This window comes from Mustelus asterias, chromosome 9 (assembly GCF_964213995.1).
Source record: "Mustelus asterias chromosome 9, sMusAst1.hap1.1, whole genome shotgun sequence".
In the NCBI taxonomy this organism is placed as follows: domain Eukaryota; kingdom Metazoa; phylum Chordata; class Chondrichthyes; order Carcharhiniformes; family Triakidae; genus Mustelus; species Mustelus asterias.
The window spans coordinates 86,689,944-86,708,769 of NC_135809.1; the positions used below are offsets into that span (position 1 = coordinate 86,689,944).

The following is an 18,826-nucleotide window of genomic DNA, read 5'->3' on the forward strand; positions in this document are numbered from 1 at the left end:
CGTGATAGTGGAGAGGTGCATTGGGCTCCTCAAAATGCGATTCTGGTGCCTGGACTGATCTGATGGGGCCCTACAATACAGCTCTGTGATCCATTCTCGCATTGTGGTTGTGTGCCGTGCCTTGCACAACCTGGCTCTGCAGAGAGGTGACCTCTTGCAGGAGGAGGATGTGGAGGCTGACCAGCCGGGTGTCACTGGGGAGGAGGATGACCAGCAAGAGGAGGAGGAAGAGGAGGAGGAGGAAGAAGAGGAAGAACACACCGAGGAACACCACCCAGGCGCTGGAGGGCTGGCAGCTCAAATGAAGCATGCGAGGGTGGTTAGGAAGGCCCTGATCAACAGGTGGTTCAGTCGCGAGGGGCTTGTGTCTTTGGGTTCCATTCCCCCCCACAAAGTACTTCTATTTCCTGCAACATTGTCACACCAGAGTGGTGGGCCTGGGTACGCTGTGTTGGCGAGTTTGTTTGGCAGGCAGGAGGGTGATGACGACTTGCTAAACGCCATTATGATGATGCCCTGGTGCAAGCTAGTCTGACTCCTATCTGAACTCCGCATGCACGCTGGCACCTGGGCCCACGTCTGTGTAGTGGGTAAGGGATCTGAAACCCCCATTCAGGGCCTGGGGCTGGTGAGGTGGAGGACGGGAGGGAATTGCCTATGGGTTTTGGGGAACCAATGGTTTCCTTTTCTCAGTGACACAGCATTGTGGGGCATCCGCGACTGACATCAACATGAAGCATCCCTCCGGCGATCATCAATGGAAGAGGATTCGTATTCGAGACAAATCTGAGAGTAATTAGTCACAGATGGGTGGTGAAAAAACATTTAATAATTGCAATAAAGATGTTTAAATAATACGTTCCACCATAAAAAGTTGTGAACAGAAAACGTTAAGGTGCTTAAATATCTTTCTAACTAGTGCAGCCCTTCACCCATGCCATCTCAGTGCAACTACAACTTCCTAACCTTACGTGGCCTACCACTACATTTCAGTATCTCCCCAAACTGTACACGGAGGTGGAGGGGACCAAATGCCTACCTCGCCCCGTTGCCTGTGATGCGCGTGGCAGGCGTCCTCTGGAGCCCACGGACATTGAGGGCACAGGCCTGCTTCCAGGTGTCTGGGATGTTTCCATGACACCCACTTCATCCCCCGCTGCCCCTGAGATGCCCCGGTGTCAGGAAGGGGGGAGTCAGAAGGTGTTGCCACAGCCACAGTCTCCTGGCTGGAAGACCCCGGCATGGGCCCAAGCACTTCCTCCTCCCTTGGGGTTCCTGTGGGCCTCTGGGTCACTCCATGGGATGGCGGTACTTCTGCAGTGAGCTCCAGAAGCTCTGGCGTCACCTGGCACTGCCAGTCCTGGAGGACCACCTGCGTCCTATCCATAGTGGTCGAGCTCTCCGCGATGGCCACTTGAGTTGGGGGCCACCTGTCAATGGCCACAGCAAATGCCACCTGAGACTGGGCCATGCTCTGCAACCCCTCAGCCATGATCCTCTGCGACTGGGCCACTTTACAAGGGCTGCTGCCGTAGCCCGCTGTGTCTTAGCGATGCCCCGCTGGGTCGCCTTCAAGCTCTTGAGCCTCTCAGCTATGGGCCACAGAATCTCGAGAATCCTGTTCAGTCCCTCTGTTGTGGCCTGCTGTGACTCAGCCATCACTTGGAGCCTGCCACTCATGGTAAGGATCCCCTGTCCCAGGCTTTCCACTGCAGATGCCACCCTTGTAGTGTTAGCCTGGGAAGGACGCAAGATAGGCAATAGCTGTTCAGCCTGAAAACTTTGGGACTCCTCCCAACAGCCTTGCAGTCAGTCCAGTGTGACTGTCAGCCCCTCCTGCATTACCAGGCTCTGTTGCTGCATCTCCAGCAGCTGAGGGAGAAGTGATCTCAGAGGCCCAGCATGTAGCCTGTGGCCAGCTGAATCCTCGCCTCTGGCAGGCCCCCATGTGCCAGAGGCCTCGGACGTTCCCTCCTCTACCCACTGTACATTATCAGATGTGTCGTGCTCACCAGAGAGTGACCCAGAAGCCTCACCACTAACTGGACCGACTGACGTGTCAGTATCTGGGGTGATGAGTTGTGAGGTGGAAGCTGAAACCAAAACGGTGCCACCCTCAGTGGTCCTTTCACCCATATCCTCTGAGGATTCGTCTGAGCTGACCAGGATGAGCGGGATCTGCAGTAGGGGCCTGGAGTCCAGAAGGCCCTGGGGCGTCCGGATCTGCAACACAGGACACAAGGTTAAGTGCAAGGGAGGGAGAGGAATCCAGGATGCAAAACACGTGATTCACATTTCTCCATGAACATAGAACAAAGCACCAAGAAAATTACACCACAAGAACAGGCCCTTCAGCCCTCCAAGCCCGTAGCGACCAGGCTGCCCATCTGATTTGTAACCCCCTACTCTTCCGAGGACCATATGCCTCTATTCCCATCCCATTCACATAGCTGTAAAGAATGCCTCCACGACCTCCCCCAGCAGCGAGTTCCAGGCACGCATTATCCTCTCTGTGCAAATAAACACGCCTCGTACATCTCCTTTAAACCTTGCCCCTCGCACCCAAAACTCATGCCCCCGAGAAGTTGCCTCAAAGTGAGTAGAGGAATGACAGGTTCTCACGTCTTGACGGCAGCCCGACCATGCTGTTGCTGACAGCCCGCATCTCCCCTTCCCTTGATAGCTCCAGCGCCCACTCCTCAAAGGTGGTGAGGACCCGGAGGTCTGGTTCACCACCCCCTGTCTTCGCCCTCTCACGAGTGTTATGGTCGGTCTTCTGTGGAGACAGAAGGAGCCATGAAAGAAATGATGGCGTGACTCCTGTAGAGTATCAGGTGGTGACCCTGGGAGGGCAAGCGCAGTGGAACTCTTGGAGGGGCTATGAAGGAGCTACTTGGGGGTCAGGAGCTGGAAGCATGCAGGGTGCTGGGGATGGGAGGATCTGGGGGGGATTTGGGGGAAGATTCAAGATGGGGTTCAGCACTCACCTTTGCTGCCCGGATGACGTCATTGCCTTTTTTCCGGCACTGCTTCCTGGTTCGAGGGGCCAGTGCCCTGGCATTGACCGAGGTGGCGACTGCCTTCCAGGCCGGCCTTTCCATCAGTCTCCCTGGGTCTGCGTCTTCCTGGGGGGAAAAGGATGTCCTGCCTCACCTCTGCTGCACCCAGTAGCCTGCCCAGATCACCCTCAGAAAAATGGGAGGCTGGTCGTGCCTGCCTGTACTGCCTGCCTGTCCACTCTTGAGTTTTTTATGGAGCTGCCCCTCGTACATAGTAGGCTTATTGCAACAGATTTTTAAAAATTCATTCATGGGTCATGGGTATCGCTGGCTGGCCAGCATTTATTGCCCATCCCTAGTTGCCCTTGGAGGGCAGTTGAGAGTGAACCACATTTCTGTGGCTGTGGAGTCACATGTAGGCTAGACCAGGTAAGGACGGCAGATTTCCTTCCTTTGATTTGATTTGATTTATTATTGTCACATGTATTAGTATACAGTGAAAAGTATTGTTTCTTGCATGCTATACAGACAAAGCATACCGTACATAGAGAAGGAAAAGAGAGAGTGCAGAATGTACTGTTACAATCATAGCTAGGGTGCAGAGAAAGATTAACTTAATATGAGGTAGGTCCATTCAAAAGTCTGATGGCAGCAGGGAAGAAGCTGTTCTTGAAACAAATGGTACATGTCCTCAGACTTTTGTATCTTTTTCCTGATGGAAGAAAGTGGAAGAGAGTATGTCAGGGGTGTGTGGGGTCCTTGATAATGCTGGCTGCTTTTCCGAGGCAGTGGGAAGTGTAGACAGAGTCACTGGATGGGAGGCTGGTTTGCGTGATGGACTGGGCTTCGTTCACGACATTTTGTAGTTTTTTGCAGTCTTGGACAGAGCAGGAGCCATACCAAGCTGTGATACAACCAGAAAGAATGCTCTCTATGGTGTATCTGTAAAAGTTGGTGAGAGTCATAGTGAACACGTCAAATTTCCTTAGCCTAATGAGAAAGTAGAGGTATTGGTGGGAAAGGACATTAGTGAAACAGGTAGGTTTTTCGGACAATTGACAATGGTTTCATGGTCATCAGCTGATTCTTAATTCCAGATATTTTATTGAATTCAAATTTCACCATCTGCCATGATGGGATTCGAACCTGTGTCCACAGAACATCAGCTGAATTTCTGGATTAATAGTCTAGTGATAGTACCACTAGGCCATCGCTTCCCAGTATGCCAGGATTCTCTATATTCTGCATTCTCTGACTCCTGCTAAACATAAATGTTGCTGCTCAAAATTGTCAACATTTGGGCACTTCAATTGTTTTCTCGCCTGTTCAAAATTGGTACACACAATGAGTAAAACATTTGTATAAATGGTCAGAGTGTGGCAAGCAATGTTGTACACAGGCTTTGATTGGCTTTACTAGTGTTAAAATACGAACAGATTTATGATGTTTTACCCTACCAGTATATTTTACTCCTCCAATATTTCCAATCTTCTGTTGGAATTACACCTGTGATAATGTGTACCAGTCAAATGAGTGGAGATTGTAGACCTATCCAGCTCAGCTGGAACATATTGAACCTCTATTCCCGCAAAACTTCCACCTTCTCCCAGCATCTGAAATGTTGCTCTGACAACTCAAGCGTTTGGTCATTGAATAATCTTTTGGTACACCCATATATGTGTGACATGTTGACATAATCAATAAATGTATTGTGGGTGAAAGTGAAGTCTAATATGCACACTGCTCTTTTTAACACATGGAAGTATCTTCACTAATAAATTCTGAGTCTTGTGCACCATGTTAATTGCAACAATTTTTGTCATTAATATTGATGGTAAATAGCACTTAGAAACCATAGGAACCCTACAGTGCAAAAGGCGGCCATTCAGCTCATCAAGCCGACAACAATCCCTCTGAGGCTCTGTCCCTGCTTAGTTACCCTGCTAATACCTCCAACTTATCACATTCCAGGACCCTAAGGGTTAATTTAGCATGTCCAATCAACCTACTTCGCACATCTTTGGACTGGGGGGAAACTGGAGCACTCGGAGGAAACCCATGCAAACATGGGGAGAATGTGCAAACTCCACACAGACAGTGAACCAAGGCTGGAATCGAACCCAGGTCCCTGGAGCTGTGAGGCAGCAGTGCTAACCACTGTGCCACAATGCCACCCACTTCTGCAAATAAAGATGGTCATACAGGAGAAAATTCTAATAGTGTTTTTTGCTGCTCAGAGCAATTACATATCTTAGGAGATAAATTCAGACGAAAACATTTTGAGTATTCATCTATATCCACTTTTTCAAAGCTCGTCCACGAATGTATCAATCTTAAAATTCTTATCCTCGTGTTCAAATCCCTCTGTGGCTTCTCTCCTGCCGATCTTGTACACTTCTCCAGCCCTACAGCAGTCCAAGAACTCTACATTCCTCCAACTCTGATCTCTGATCATCGCCCACCACCTACTTAGGCCATAAGCAGCTCTGGAATGCCTTTCACAAACCTCCTCTATCTCTTCTCTCTTCCTTCAAGACACTAATTACATTTTACCTTTGATCAAGTGTTGGGCAACTGGGCGGCATGGACAAGTTGGGCCAAAGGGCCTGTTTCCATGTTGTAAACCTCTGTGACTCTATGACCTGTCTTGTCTCATTCTTTGGCTCAGTGGCACATTTTAGTCTGAAGACACCAATGCGAAGTCTCTTGGGACATTTTATTATATTAAAAACACTAGAAATACAAGTTGTTATTGTGCTGCACAATTTGTAATTACCTTTTTAAGGCCGATTTCCTGTGGCAACAGTTCAAAGCCTTCTCAGTACATTAACCAATAAACCTTTTGGTGGCATCCATAAACCTCTCACCAGACACACAATTCTGGGGACCTTTGGCTGGTATTCTCACCTCGGATTTCTCTGAACTCCATTTTAGACTGGGCCGTGACCTTAGGATAGGTGAACAGATTGATGAACATTATGGTTTAAAATGGTCTTCTAGTCCAATTACCACATCAGAAATAACAACAGATACAACAATCTGCTGCAATTTTCCTCATATGTTCTGTACAAATTCCTACATGAAAATTCTGCTGTTGTGATCATTCCATTTATATTGTCCAATAACTATAAAAGTTAGAAGGACAACGCAGGTAGACTTAGTTGGTCTTTTAAAACTTGTTGCCACCTGTAAGAATTTCTGTTTGGCAAACAGTGACAGTGTTCCTTTAAGGCTGATGATGAGAAGCATGAATTTTCCACTGATATCTATTCCCAAGATCTATTTCAACTGGTAACAAGGCCGATATCATTAAACAAACAGAAAATAAACAGTCTGTTCTTTCTTAAGCAACAGAATTGTACTAGGAGCAGAGCCAGTGAAGACTGTGTTCTTCCCAATGACTTTTCTCTTCTGAAAGCCCTATGGTTGCAGAGGACAAAGGTTTCTTGCAGCTCTGTCAAAGCCCTTTCCACTAACCCCCTGCACTGTCGACAGATGACCTTAAGCATTCACTGATGGCAGTTCAAGAGATGTTTACCCGGACAGGAGAACAGCCCAACCGGTGTGAATGACAATACTATTCATAGCTGAGTCAAACAGCTTACAGGGCATGTGTAGATATCAAGGTGCAAGATCGCCATAAACATATTTCTGCATTGGAATCATCAAAATGATCATTTACGGTTCTCAATGCAGTGAAAAATCTCGGATTTCAAAAGTACCCCCCAGCAATTGTAATTTACTTCCTCAAAAGCGCTCTTGATGTCATTCTACCAAATACTTTCATACCGGTATTCCTTTTCAACAAACTGAACTAAGTTTCTGATTTAATTTAAGTCGTTGAAACCATGGCAAAGCTTTCAGAAAATAACTCAGTTTTGTGCTTTGATTGCAATCAGCCAACACACTCTCAAGTTGTTTGTTACGACTGTTAAGTCTTAAACAGGGTTCCCTCACTGATTTGCGATTTCTTGCCAGTCTCCCTCTGCACTGTATGAAGTGCAACACAATGCTGTTGCTTTGTTCTGGGAGACAATCTAATTATGATTTACTAATTGACTGGTTATTGGCAGAGCTATTTACTCATTATATAATGGAGGATCCTTTGACTTGCAAATTATTATGGGAAGCATGTTCCATCACAATCTTATTTTGGTTTTAACAACAGAATTATTGGAGGAACTCTCCACAGCAATTCCTAAAAATCAGGCTTTTTGCATTCCCTGGAGGTTTAAGAAATTGTTTGCGCCACTGCTTAAACTCGAGAGTATGGCAAGTGAGAACACAAAAAGTGTATTGTAATAAATTGCTTTTATTGATATTAAAAACAAAAGTACAATGATCGTGAATCTCATCTTTCTCTAGAGTCTAGTGTTGGTTGAGTGCACATGTTAAATATATGACATTATATTAGTTAACAGGAGAGTACACCTTAACTGTATCTGCTAAAACATTTTTTAAAAAAGTAAAAAGCTTTATTTAACTAATGCAATTGCGGGTGTTTCCCTTCATACTGGCTGATGCAAACATTTGATAAAAGAGTATTACGTAAGTGATGTAATTTGGAGCTCATTTTCTTTTAATAAAAAAACTGAAGCTTTCCATTTTTGACGAAGCAATGGTGAATATAACGTGAAGTCACTCAAAACAGAAGTGAATCACAAAACCGATAGGAAACATAAGATGTTAACATAACGTGGGTCAAAAAAATGAGAGATGAGCTGTAACCAAGTAATTGCACTTGATTATATCATGGCTGACAGCAGTGAGCATGGGTACACAGTTTCCAAAAAAAGGCCTGAGGTTCTCTGGCTGAATCAAGGTACCTCACAGAGGCTTCCAATACCAAATAACACTCATATTGAGAGAGAAGAGAGAGAGAAAAAAAAACTTTTTCTTTTCATTTTTTGGTACAAAGCATCTACGAAAGCTTTACTAGTACAAAATTAGACAAAATAGTATCTGTCTTTGCAGTTGCTCATCAGTGCTAAGTACATTATTTGGACCAATTTTCATATATATTTTACATAAAATAAATAATGCCTTTACGCAGTGCCATTACTTTTAATAGCTTGGCGGCTCAACACTGCAAGATATAGCTCAGACTAATTCCAAAAAGGATCTGACCCTGGACAGTAAGTATATGAGTTCAAGTATGTTTTCAAAGCAAAGCAAGTAACTACTATGAATAAGAAATAAAGTTAGTTGAAAAACATAGGAAAAAAATCATTACAACACTGCTGTTTCCCTTTGATTTTTGTCTCTTTTTTTGTGCCTTTTGACTTCTCCTTGCCTATCTTGCACCGCCAAAACCAAGCTAATTTTTTTTTAAAAAAGACACGTTTCCTAAAACGGAAAAGTTCATTTCAAGTTCTGTTTGATGTTCGTGCATTTATCGAATCCCAATTCTTCGAGTCAGCTCTTTTGCTTCTTTTCAAGCAAGTTAGCACCGTAATACAAGTGTGTGTGTGGCCACACTTATCGTTCATCAGAAATAGTGCCGTTGAAAGAAAAATAATAATTAAAAAATCTTGACGCAATCTGTGGCAATGCGAGACTGCACACACCACTGTCTTTAGTCCCTCACAGGTTCACCTAATCTCATCTTGTTTAAAAAAAGGTGCAGGATCTGGATGACACTAGGTATTCCACAAAGTGTTGATATCCCTTCTTGTACAGGTGCAGAACAAGCGAGGACACATTATCTGGAATGCATCGCATGACATTTGTATGTGAAATATATTGTAGTCTGCGGCGCGACCACTTTGGCCCAAACACCTCAGACACCACGACTTCTTTTGCCCACCAGGTATCGCTTGTACCAGGCTGCTTGAGTATCATTGCACTTCTCTGCTGGCTGATGTTAGGGGAAGGGAATGGGAGCGGGTTGGAATGGGGGGGGGGGGGGGGGTGAGGGGGAGAGAAGGAGGGCAGGGAAGGAGGTCGAGTAGGGGGGAGGTGGAGAAAAATTCAGTTGGAATGCCACAGAAATGACGTCGTGTACAAAGCTATAATCCCCGTCTTTTATCTCAAGAAATGTGCAAAATTTTCTTTATCATTCTTGACTGAAGTATTTCTTTGATGGCGCTCGGACTTGGAGGGGTGGCTTGACAGGGAGAGTCAGAAGTGGCTTGTGCGTTTTGACATACTGTAAGGTCTGGACTTCCTCAGCTTGCCTCCTGAGCCTTTGGGCTATGAAACTTGAAGGAATGCCTCTTCGCAGCCGCTGGGCAGACCTCTTTTGCCAGAAGTCATATTTGGAATACTTGGTAACCATAGGCTTCCTAAAGCTTTCCTGCAATTGAAAACAAACAGCATTAGAGACAATGCCATGTGCATTTTGTAACAGTATCAAAAAGCTATCTGATTTTCAGAAACCTCAGATAACTGATAAGCACCATGTTCTTACTGTTGACTGGCTTTGCACTGCTGGCCTCTGAACAAACATTAAATAAGAACTGCTCTTTAACCGGTAAACATGGTATTAAATTAGATTGGAAGGTTTTATTTTTCCTTCCTCGACATTATGGTATTTTTTTTAAAAGTCTAGAGTTATATCTGAGAGAACCAAAAAGAACAGGTTGCTAGCGATTGACAGTTATGGGGCGGGGGGCTGGGTCAAAGTTCAGGTGATGGCCCAATCATTCCAATTCTTTTCCTAACCTCATGTAAAGTTTAAGTGCCAGGCCGATAACAGAGCACCTCAGATTTTCTGTTCTTAAGAAACTATCAGATACAAAAATAGATAGCCTGTGAGGTATTCTTCTTTTTATTCATTCATGATGGTCTCAAGTCTTATTTGTCAATGATATAAAAGTTTGGGAAACAAGCAGAATGGTTGGCAATAAAGTGAGAAAGCATGAAGATGAGATTGAAATTATTACTATCGCTCAACTAGCCCCATAAATACGGTGGCCAATCCCCTAGTAGGCCAGATATTCTGCGGCAAGTTGATTCACTTCCTGACTCCCCAAAGCCTTTCCACCATCTACAAGGTACAAGTCAAGAGTATGATTGAATACTCTCCACTTGCCTGGATGAGTGCAGCTCGACCAACACTCAAGAAGCCCGAAACCATTCAAAACAAAACTTGAATCAACATCCCTGTCCAGGACCTTAAATATTCATTCCCTCCACCACTGGTGCACAGTGGCAGCAGTGTGTATACTGTCTGCAACACTGTAGCAACTTATCCAAGTTTATTTGACAGCACCTCACAAACCAGTGGCTACTGAGAAGGACAGGAGCAACAATCATACACCAGATTCCCTTCCCGATTATGCACCATACTGCCTTGGAACTATATTACTTTCCTTCACTGTCATTGGGTCAACTTTCTGGAATGTCCTCCCTAATAGCACTGTGGGAGTACCTTCACTACAGTGACGACAATGGTTTAAGGCGACTGTTCACCACCATCTTTGTAACAGCATTAGGCACAGACAATAAAAGCTGGCCTTGCCAGTGAAGCCCTCACCACATGAATGAACATGTCAATGAAAAAAATGAGTAGATGAGAATAAAAGTAGGCTGGCTGGGTCAGCTAACCTTTGTTCTTATCAAATCAACAGCCTTGTTCTTGCTCTAAGCAAGATCTAAAAAACAGCCATGTCACTGATAATGGCTTGGTGTTCTAGAGAACAAGTAGCAGACTGTGATAGCGTTCTGGGGAACATAGGGCGGCACGGTAGCACAGTGGTTAGCACTGCTGCTTCACAGCTCCAGGGTCCTGGGTTCGATTCCCGGCTCGGGTCACTGTCTGTGTGGAGTTTGCACATTCTCCTTGTGTCTGCGTGGGTTTCCTCCGGGTGCTCCGGTTTCCTCCCACAGTCCAAAGATGTGCGGGTTAGGTTGATTGGCCAGGTTAAAAAAATTGCCCCTTACAGAGTCCTGGGATGCGTAGATTAGAGGGATTAGCAGGTAAAATATGTGGGGGTAGAGCCTGGGTGGGATTGTGGTCAGTGCAGACTCGATGGGCCGAATGGCCTCCTTCTGCACTGTACGGTTTCTATGATCTATTGAAAGGTTCTTTATTTTAAAAGAAATAATCTCTTTAGTCTTGGGTCCTCTTAATGGTGGCAAAAGATAGAGGGCAAGGCTTAAATCAATATCACAGATGTTGAAAATAAAATGGTAATATTTTCAAGGGGAAATCAATTTACTTAATTTTTCATACTACAAAATTCTTCCAAGAAATGCATAGTTCACAGCTGGAATTAGTGTAATTTTGCTGAAAATGTTATAGACACAATGAAAGAAAGCAGGTTCTTGATGTATGTGTTCAATATTATGAAGGGTGTTGATAGAATAAATAAGGAGAATCTGTTACCACTGGCAAAAGTATTGGTAATGAGAGCACATAGATTTAAGTTAATTGATGCAAATTTATTTTTAAAAAGTAGCGTGTTGGTCAATCTGGAGTGCACTGCTTGAAAGGGTAATGGAATCAGATCTGATAATAACTTTCAAAAGTGAATTGGATATATGCTCAAAAAGTAAAGATTTTCAGGGCTATGGGGGAAGAGCAGGGGACTAATAGCATTTCCAAAGAACCGGCACTCACAAGGTCTCTTTCTGCACTGCATGAGAAGAATATCATGAACTCATATGCCATCAACAGCACCACACTAAGGTTTAACAGGTTTATTTGGAATCACAAGCTTTTGGAGCTCTGCTCCTTCATCAGGTGAAGGAACAGCAGTCCGAAAACTCATGATTCCAATTAAATCTATTGGGACTTTAATCTGGTGTTGTGAGACGTCTTACTGTGCCCACCCCAGTCCAACGCCGGTATCTTCACCTCATGACTATACTAAGGCGTTAAGAGTAAAACGTAAAGATTATTAAGCTTACATTAAGGTCACACATGGTCACACAAATTTCAGATTTTGTAAAAGAGCTAATTATGATTAATAGACATCATTTTTAAAAAATCAGTTCTACAATTCACAAAGCAATAGAAGGGAAAGAAAATTAACTAAAGCAGAACATGCCCCCATAAATTTGGTAAGAAGTCTCACAACACCAGGTTAAAGTCCAACAGGTTTATTTGGTAGCAAATACCATAAGCTTTCGGAGCACTGCCCCTTCGTCAGATGGAGTGGATATCTGTTCTCCAACAGCGCACAGACACAGAAATCAAGTTACAGAATATTAATTAGAATGCAAATCTCTACAGCCAGCCAGGTCTTAAAGGTACAGACAATGTGGGTGGAGGGAGCATTCAACACAGGTTAAAGAGATGTGTATTGTCTCCAGACAGAACAGCTAGTGAGATTCTGCAAGATCGGGGGAAAGCTGTGGGGGTTACTGATAATGTGACATAAATCCAACATCCCGGTTTAGGCCGTCCTCATGTGTGCGGAACTTGGCTATCAGTTTCTGCTCAGCGACTCTGCGCTGTCGTGTGTCGTGAAGGCCGCCTTGGAGAACTCTTACCTGAAGATCCACCTGAAGATCTTCTGTCTGGAGACAATACACATCTCTTTAACCTGTGTTGAATGCTCCCTCCACCCACATTGTCTGTACCTTTAAGACCTGGCTGGCTGTAGAGATTTGCATTCTAATTAGTATTCTGGAACTTGATTTCTGTGTCTCTGTGCACTGTTGAAGAACAGATATCCACTCCATCTGACGAAGGGGCAGCGCTCCGAAAGCTTATGGTATTTGCTACCAAATAAACCTGTTGGACTTTAACCTGGTGTTGTGAGACTTTGTAAATGTTATGTTTGGGGACGAAGTGGAAAATGACAGGAACCATATTTACTTCCCATTTGAGAGCAGACAGCAAGCCTATCCAAACAGTTTACTTGCTAACCTGCCACAAAAAACCTGCATAGAGGTAAAAAGTTGTTGCGAGGAAATGGCTTTTTAAAAAAAATCATGTTGCTGATGAAAGCAGCAAAGAAACAGCCGCGTACCTTATTTGCTGATGGTAAAAGGTTAAAAGGTGTTCCAGAGAGATCGCGCTCTTTCTTGACAGGTTTTGCACAGTAGAGTTCTAGAAGGCCCAGATCACAGCTGCGAAAGCAACATTCTTCTACTATTCCTCTGTTCTGTCTTCGGCTATTCGATCGTCCAGTTGCTCTACCTGAAAGAGAGGAGAGAATTCTTAATTTGTTTTCCTGCTTCAGCATAGAGAATTCCAGTTAACATTGATTTTAATGCTGAAGAACAAATTTATGGATGTTGCCAAAAAAAAAGAGCAGAGGCCACTTGACCTTGCCAACACAGCAGAAAAAGCATGCACTGGAACAGAGGGGTCCAATGAACTATATGCCATTAACTGTAGGATCTGAGTAAAAGATAACTTTGGTTTAGGTAATGGACAATCACCGTTTATGACAGTTCGCTCTGAACCCTGTGCTCATGTTAACTTTTGCAGTGGCTTCAGAACTGCAGACAGTGATTATCCTTTTGGGAATCTCACTGATGATTGCATTCCTTTTCCTCAGGTTGGTGCAGATAGCATCACTTTCTGCTGTAGGTGCACGCAGAAAAACACTTAAGCCACATTGTTATGAAAGAGCCACATTTCCGTGCAAAAGTTTTATCTTTCTCTTAAAAAGAAAGGCCCCTCTTCACATTGTTATTTTCATCTTAACTGTATGTTCCTTCACTTGTGAAGATCTCCAGATGATCAGCAAGATAAACAAGAATAGAGGCATGTTGACACAAGACATAACTACGCTATCATCGGTAACCAAAGTCCTACAAATTGGGGAATTTGTTAAAATCTGGCTGGATCACATTTGTCTTAAAATGAGGCCAATTGGCCAATTTGTTTGTACAGGCAAGTGCTGAAGACCAAAACATAGTGATTGGGGACTTTTGTATTAAAACTGTCACATGCAAAAGCAAAATAAATTATTTATTCTCTACTCTCCCCTGACCCTGCAACCAATTCCTTTCTTCTGCAGACTAAGTTCCAAAAGCCTAGATCATTAAAAATGTCTTTAAATGAAAGATGGAATGCTGCAGCAGAATTACTTTAATCAGAAGAATGTGGAAATAAACAAGCACTCCATTGTGACTATCAGCAGAATGGTTTAGCTTTGTGTCCTTGTCAGAGAGAGAGAGAGAACACGTGAGAAAATGTGCTTATTCAGCACAACTGCAGGCTTGGAAATGAGTTTTTCCAAAACCCGAGTTTATGACACTAGCCACCTGTCTGCTAATTGTTCCTTTTCTCTATTAAAATAAAAATCTGTAATCAACAAAAAGGAACCTTTTAATATGTTCGTCATGCACTAAACAAGTCAGATGTTTATGGAAAATATCACATTTTGTTCATAGTTTCCTCAGTGATTGGCTTCAAAGAGTAATGATGTATTTGAAGCTTTTAATTCCTAGTTGAGGAAGTATGGAGACCATAATAAAAATGAAGGTATGTTTTTGTCATTGACTCAAGCTAAAGAAAGATCAGTTGTTCAAGTGTTTGAAGTACAGCAATATTTTTTTAAATACAGCAGCCTAATTCACGGAGTGTATTCTTTTTTTTTGGTATGCAAGAGTTTGTACATTTGTTTCCAGTTTTGCTGAAAGGCAAATTAACTTTCACTGAAACGGCACCTCTGAAAGATTGATTTGGAAAGTTAGGAATCACAGTTTATCTGGGCCCAGTGAGTGCCACAGCCTCTTCTCATATCCATAATTTAAAGAGAGAAATGATGTACATTTCATTAAGAATTCATAAAACCATTTGAAAATCCTTACTTTACAGTACAAGTTCAATTGACAGAATGGCATTGAATCCAAGCTGGAGTTCATGTTTGGGAACAAGGAGTAGGCCATTCAGCCCCCTCAAAACTTGCTGCCATCAAATTAGGTCTTGGATGTTTTATATCTGAACTCCCATTTACCTGCCTTTTATCAGAACTCTTACCCCACAAAAATCTATCAATTTCAGTTTTGGAATTTCCAATGGCAGTCTGGAGCTCAAATGCATCATCTTTGTTTTATTTTGAAACTTTATAAGTTTCAATATAATCCTGAATTTCGCATCAATTCACATACTCATTCTTTTGGTTTTACAGAACCTTAAACATTTGTACATGTGACATAAATTCACCAGAGTTAAGAGTGCATTGTCTTTGAGGACGTCATTATCAAATGACACAGTTACATGGTCAAGGTGCAGAATGGCTATAGGTTTAAGGAGTTTAGTTTAGGGGAACCTTAAAATAAAAATCGGACATGTCTGGTCTTGAAATAGGCCCTTAAGATTGGCAAACCCCACAAGACTCCAGAAGAGTAATTGGAGCCACAGGCACTTGTGATGGAGAATTAAATTAGTGGACTCCTCCCCTATCATGCAAAAAGTAATATCAAATAACACAAATGGGAAATAAGAACAGATAAAAACTTTTAGTATCAGGGAATAAAGCAATCAGATTTAGCAAGTCTTCACATATCAAGACATTTCTTTAACTTCCTGATTTGTTTGTATAAAAGTGAATAACTTACTAAAGTAAAATCCTCTTTCACCGCAGACAAACTGTAGAGTGTCCACCAGCTCACCACCACATAGTGTTTCAGCTGCAGTCACTCCATCTATAATGTACATTGTGAAAGCGATGGAAATGAACAGCAGTTGCCGGCATGGGGACATTTTTCTGTCCTGGGAAGGAAAAAGAAAATTTGATCAGCAAAGTTGCTGATTCACAATCAGCTTGAGATCCTGAATCATAGCTTCCCCAAACCACCTTATCATGTGTTACCTTATTTTGACAAGACTATATAATATGCCTCTTATAAAATCTTAACAGTATTCTGCTTTGTGCTAAGGAGTGCAAATCCCCATTTGCTCCAACTAAAAATCTCAAAGCATAACTTTGATTTGTAAAACGGTCATGATCAGTGCTGGTCCAAACAGTGATAAAAAAAATAATGTCCTTACACTGACTCGGAGTTCAGATAGTATCCTTGTAACATGAGCAGAATGAGAAATATGCAGTCCAGCATCGAGCCCAGCCAACATTAGTGTGTTGTCTACAAGCTTTGATAACATCAATTTGGTCTGCTACACCATGAGAGAATGAAAACTGATTGCAATAGACATTTTCTAGTTCGGAAACATGTGTTATCTGTTCAGAACAGGTTGATGTTAACTCTTCAAATGGTATAGTATTTTTTTGAAAAAAACTCCCATCAGCTGTTGTAAGAACTCATGTGCATACGGCTACTGCTGACAGTCTAAGCCAATTCTGTTGATCAGCAATTAAGCTGATTTTGAAGCTAGTAACCCACGGTTACAAGCACAAAAAATGCAATCTGGGGCACTGTCCACGGTACCCAGCCCATGGTGTTGTATAATGCAACCACCATACATTGGAGATATTTTGCAGTACAAAACCCCATAGCAATAATAGTTTTGTTATGTGTGTGTTGTTTGGGGGGGTGGGGTGGTGGATGAGGGTGGGATGCAGTTATACAGTTTAGAAGTTTATATCAATAACTGCACAAGCAACAAGCTAAATATTCTGGGCCATAAATTGCCTAAATTCAGGATTAATCTGGGAGATTCAATTCAATTTACCTGACCTTTGAATAAATATTCCTCCCCCCTCCAAAAAAAGAAGTTTGCCTGGAGTAACATTAATTAGTAAAAGAGAAAACTTTTCTTCTGAATTAGGCAGAATATTACAAATATTAAATGTTTAGTTCATACATTGAGTAACAAGCAGATATAAAAAAGGAAAGGGTTCCACACTCCAGTTCTAGGATTCCAGTTGGAATCCAGTTTTGGCACTGGTTCCATCAAATATAGTTTTTATATACGCGTCATTTGCTTGTACTATTTTCTGCTTAAATACCTTAGAAAAATATACGCCACTGTCCTTAAAGCTTTTCACTCATTAACTTAAAAAACTGGTTGTGAGCACTAATAAGCCCCTCACTAATTGTATTTGATCTTTCAGATTTTTCTTTCTAAATTTTGCTCTGAAAATCCCATTCACAATGTCTCAACAGCTCCACGCATCAGACACACACGCCTGAGCAGTGTGTGCATGTCATTCATAGAACTGTAAGGTTGTTTCTTCCTTAATCCATAAAGACCGATTTTCTTGGCAAGGAAAATAGGACAGTCCATAAAAACGCACTTACACTGTTTCAATTATTTTGAAAGTTATTTTTTTAAAAAAGGCAATTATCTCAAGGCTAAAGTAGACCGTTGTTTTGCTTTAACTGATATGATTATAATGATGCATCAGAAATCTGCTTCCTCGGGCTTAAAGGATATTACAGTAAAGTCAAATCAGGCAGCCCAGCGGCACACACGCAGAATACTAACGCTACCCAGTGGAACACGCTGGGAAACTCATCCCAGTCCAGGCTACAAACAGCAAACATGGTGCAAAACAAGAAATGAGGGCATCAAATTACTTCTCCGTTCACAGTCCCGGGGCTAACATTATTCTCAATGCACTTCACGCACACACACACAACCTTTGTGTCTTTTTTTTCTGGGTAAATAAATTACTGAAACACCTTTGAAAGCTGCTGCTAACGTGTGTGTAGGGGAGAGGGAACAATAGTCGAAGGAGCCGGCTGAATGTTATCTGCATAACTTTTTCGCCCAGCCGGTTTTACTGTGCAAAAAGTGTAAAAAATATACTTTTGTCAATGAAACGAGAAGTGCAAAACAAATCATTAAATATATATATAAATATAAGTGTGAGTTTGCACAGTTATTCTCTTTGGCAGTGCCTATCACCCTCAAAAAAATAACTTGCCCAACAATGAAAGTGCTTCTGGAATAGTTGCAACTAAGCACATCAGGATTTCTTTTTTGAAAGAAAGGTGAGATTGTCCTTTCTTCCCCCCCCCCCCCCCCTTCCGCCCGCAAGATTTTAAATCGATCTTTGCCTCATTCCTTGTTACCTTAACGGAGTTGTCGCTGCAGGCTGAGTCTGCACAGGTCGGGCAGAAAGCTGGGCATTTGGGTTCCATTGTGCGGCGATGTTGAGACGGAGGGGCGCGTTTCTCAGCTGAAGTTCCTTTAAACGCTGCTCCAGAGTTCAGGAGACAGACAGAAGAGAGCTCCCGCGCTGTTTATATAGCCGCGGCGTGAGCCGCCAGCACGCACGCTGCGAGAGGCCACCGCCGCTATAGCAGCACTTGGCAAAACGTGCACAGGCAGTCCAGGGTTTGGCTTCTTCCAAGACGCTGTAACAAATCGCCTTTTTTTGTGTTGAGAAAAATAAATATCGATGCAATTTATTTAATCGAATGCTTTATCTCGGTTTGTCGTGAAATGTGTTTTATTTATGGGAGGGGGGGATTGCAATTTTTTTTCACTTGTGCAATTTCAGAGTTTGACGTGGGTCAGAGCTGCCATGCTAGTCATTCGGAGCCACCATCCTGTGGGGGATAAAAATTAAAACTCTGGCGCTGGACAACATTCCTCTCCCGAGAAACTATTTAAATAAGATCCCAATCCATCACTTTTGTTTAATTGTTACTCCTTGACACTTTTCATCATGTTGACAGTGTTTGACAAGGTTACTAAACTTTTGCCAATTATGAAAGGGGCAGGGGTAGAATGGAGTTGGAACAGGGGTTGGGATTGTGGGCATGAGTTCTGGGCTCTCTGCTATTGATGAGATATTTTGATAACTGATGATTATTCGTCTTGAAGTAAGTTAGCCAACAGACTTATTTCGGGGAAAGATTTCTTTTTATAGAAAACAAGTGAATTTAGGCCTTGATATTGATTCCTCAAAGGATGAGAAGGATAAGGCCGGAATGATGATTGTTAAAGATTAAAATATTGGGAATGTATTCGCAATAAACTGCACATGCCTCCAAAACTGGTTTTTTATGGT

At 42.8% G+C, this 18,826-nt stretch overlaps 1 protein-coding gene across 1 annotated transcript; it reads right to left on the bottom strand.

The window, feature by feature from the left end:
* Positions 1–7,293: 7,293 nt before the first annotated feature.
* LOC144498794 (insulin-like growth factor 2) lies at positions 7,294–18,065 on the bottom strand. The gene is made up of 4 exons (XM_078220471.1): positions 17,883–18,065; positions 15,465–15,618; positions 12,920–13,089; positions 7,294–9,294 (listed from the first exon to the last, which is right to left on the bottom strand). The coding sequence occupies exons 1-4, from the start codon at positions 17,949–17,951 to the stop codon at positions 9,055–9,057; spliced, it is 633 nt and encodes a 210-aa protein (XP_078076597.1). The 5' UTR covers positions 17,952–18,065; the 3' UTR covers positions 7,294–9,054.
* Positions 18,066–18,826: the final 761 nt, after the last annotated feature.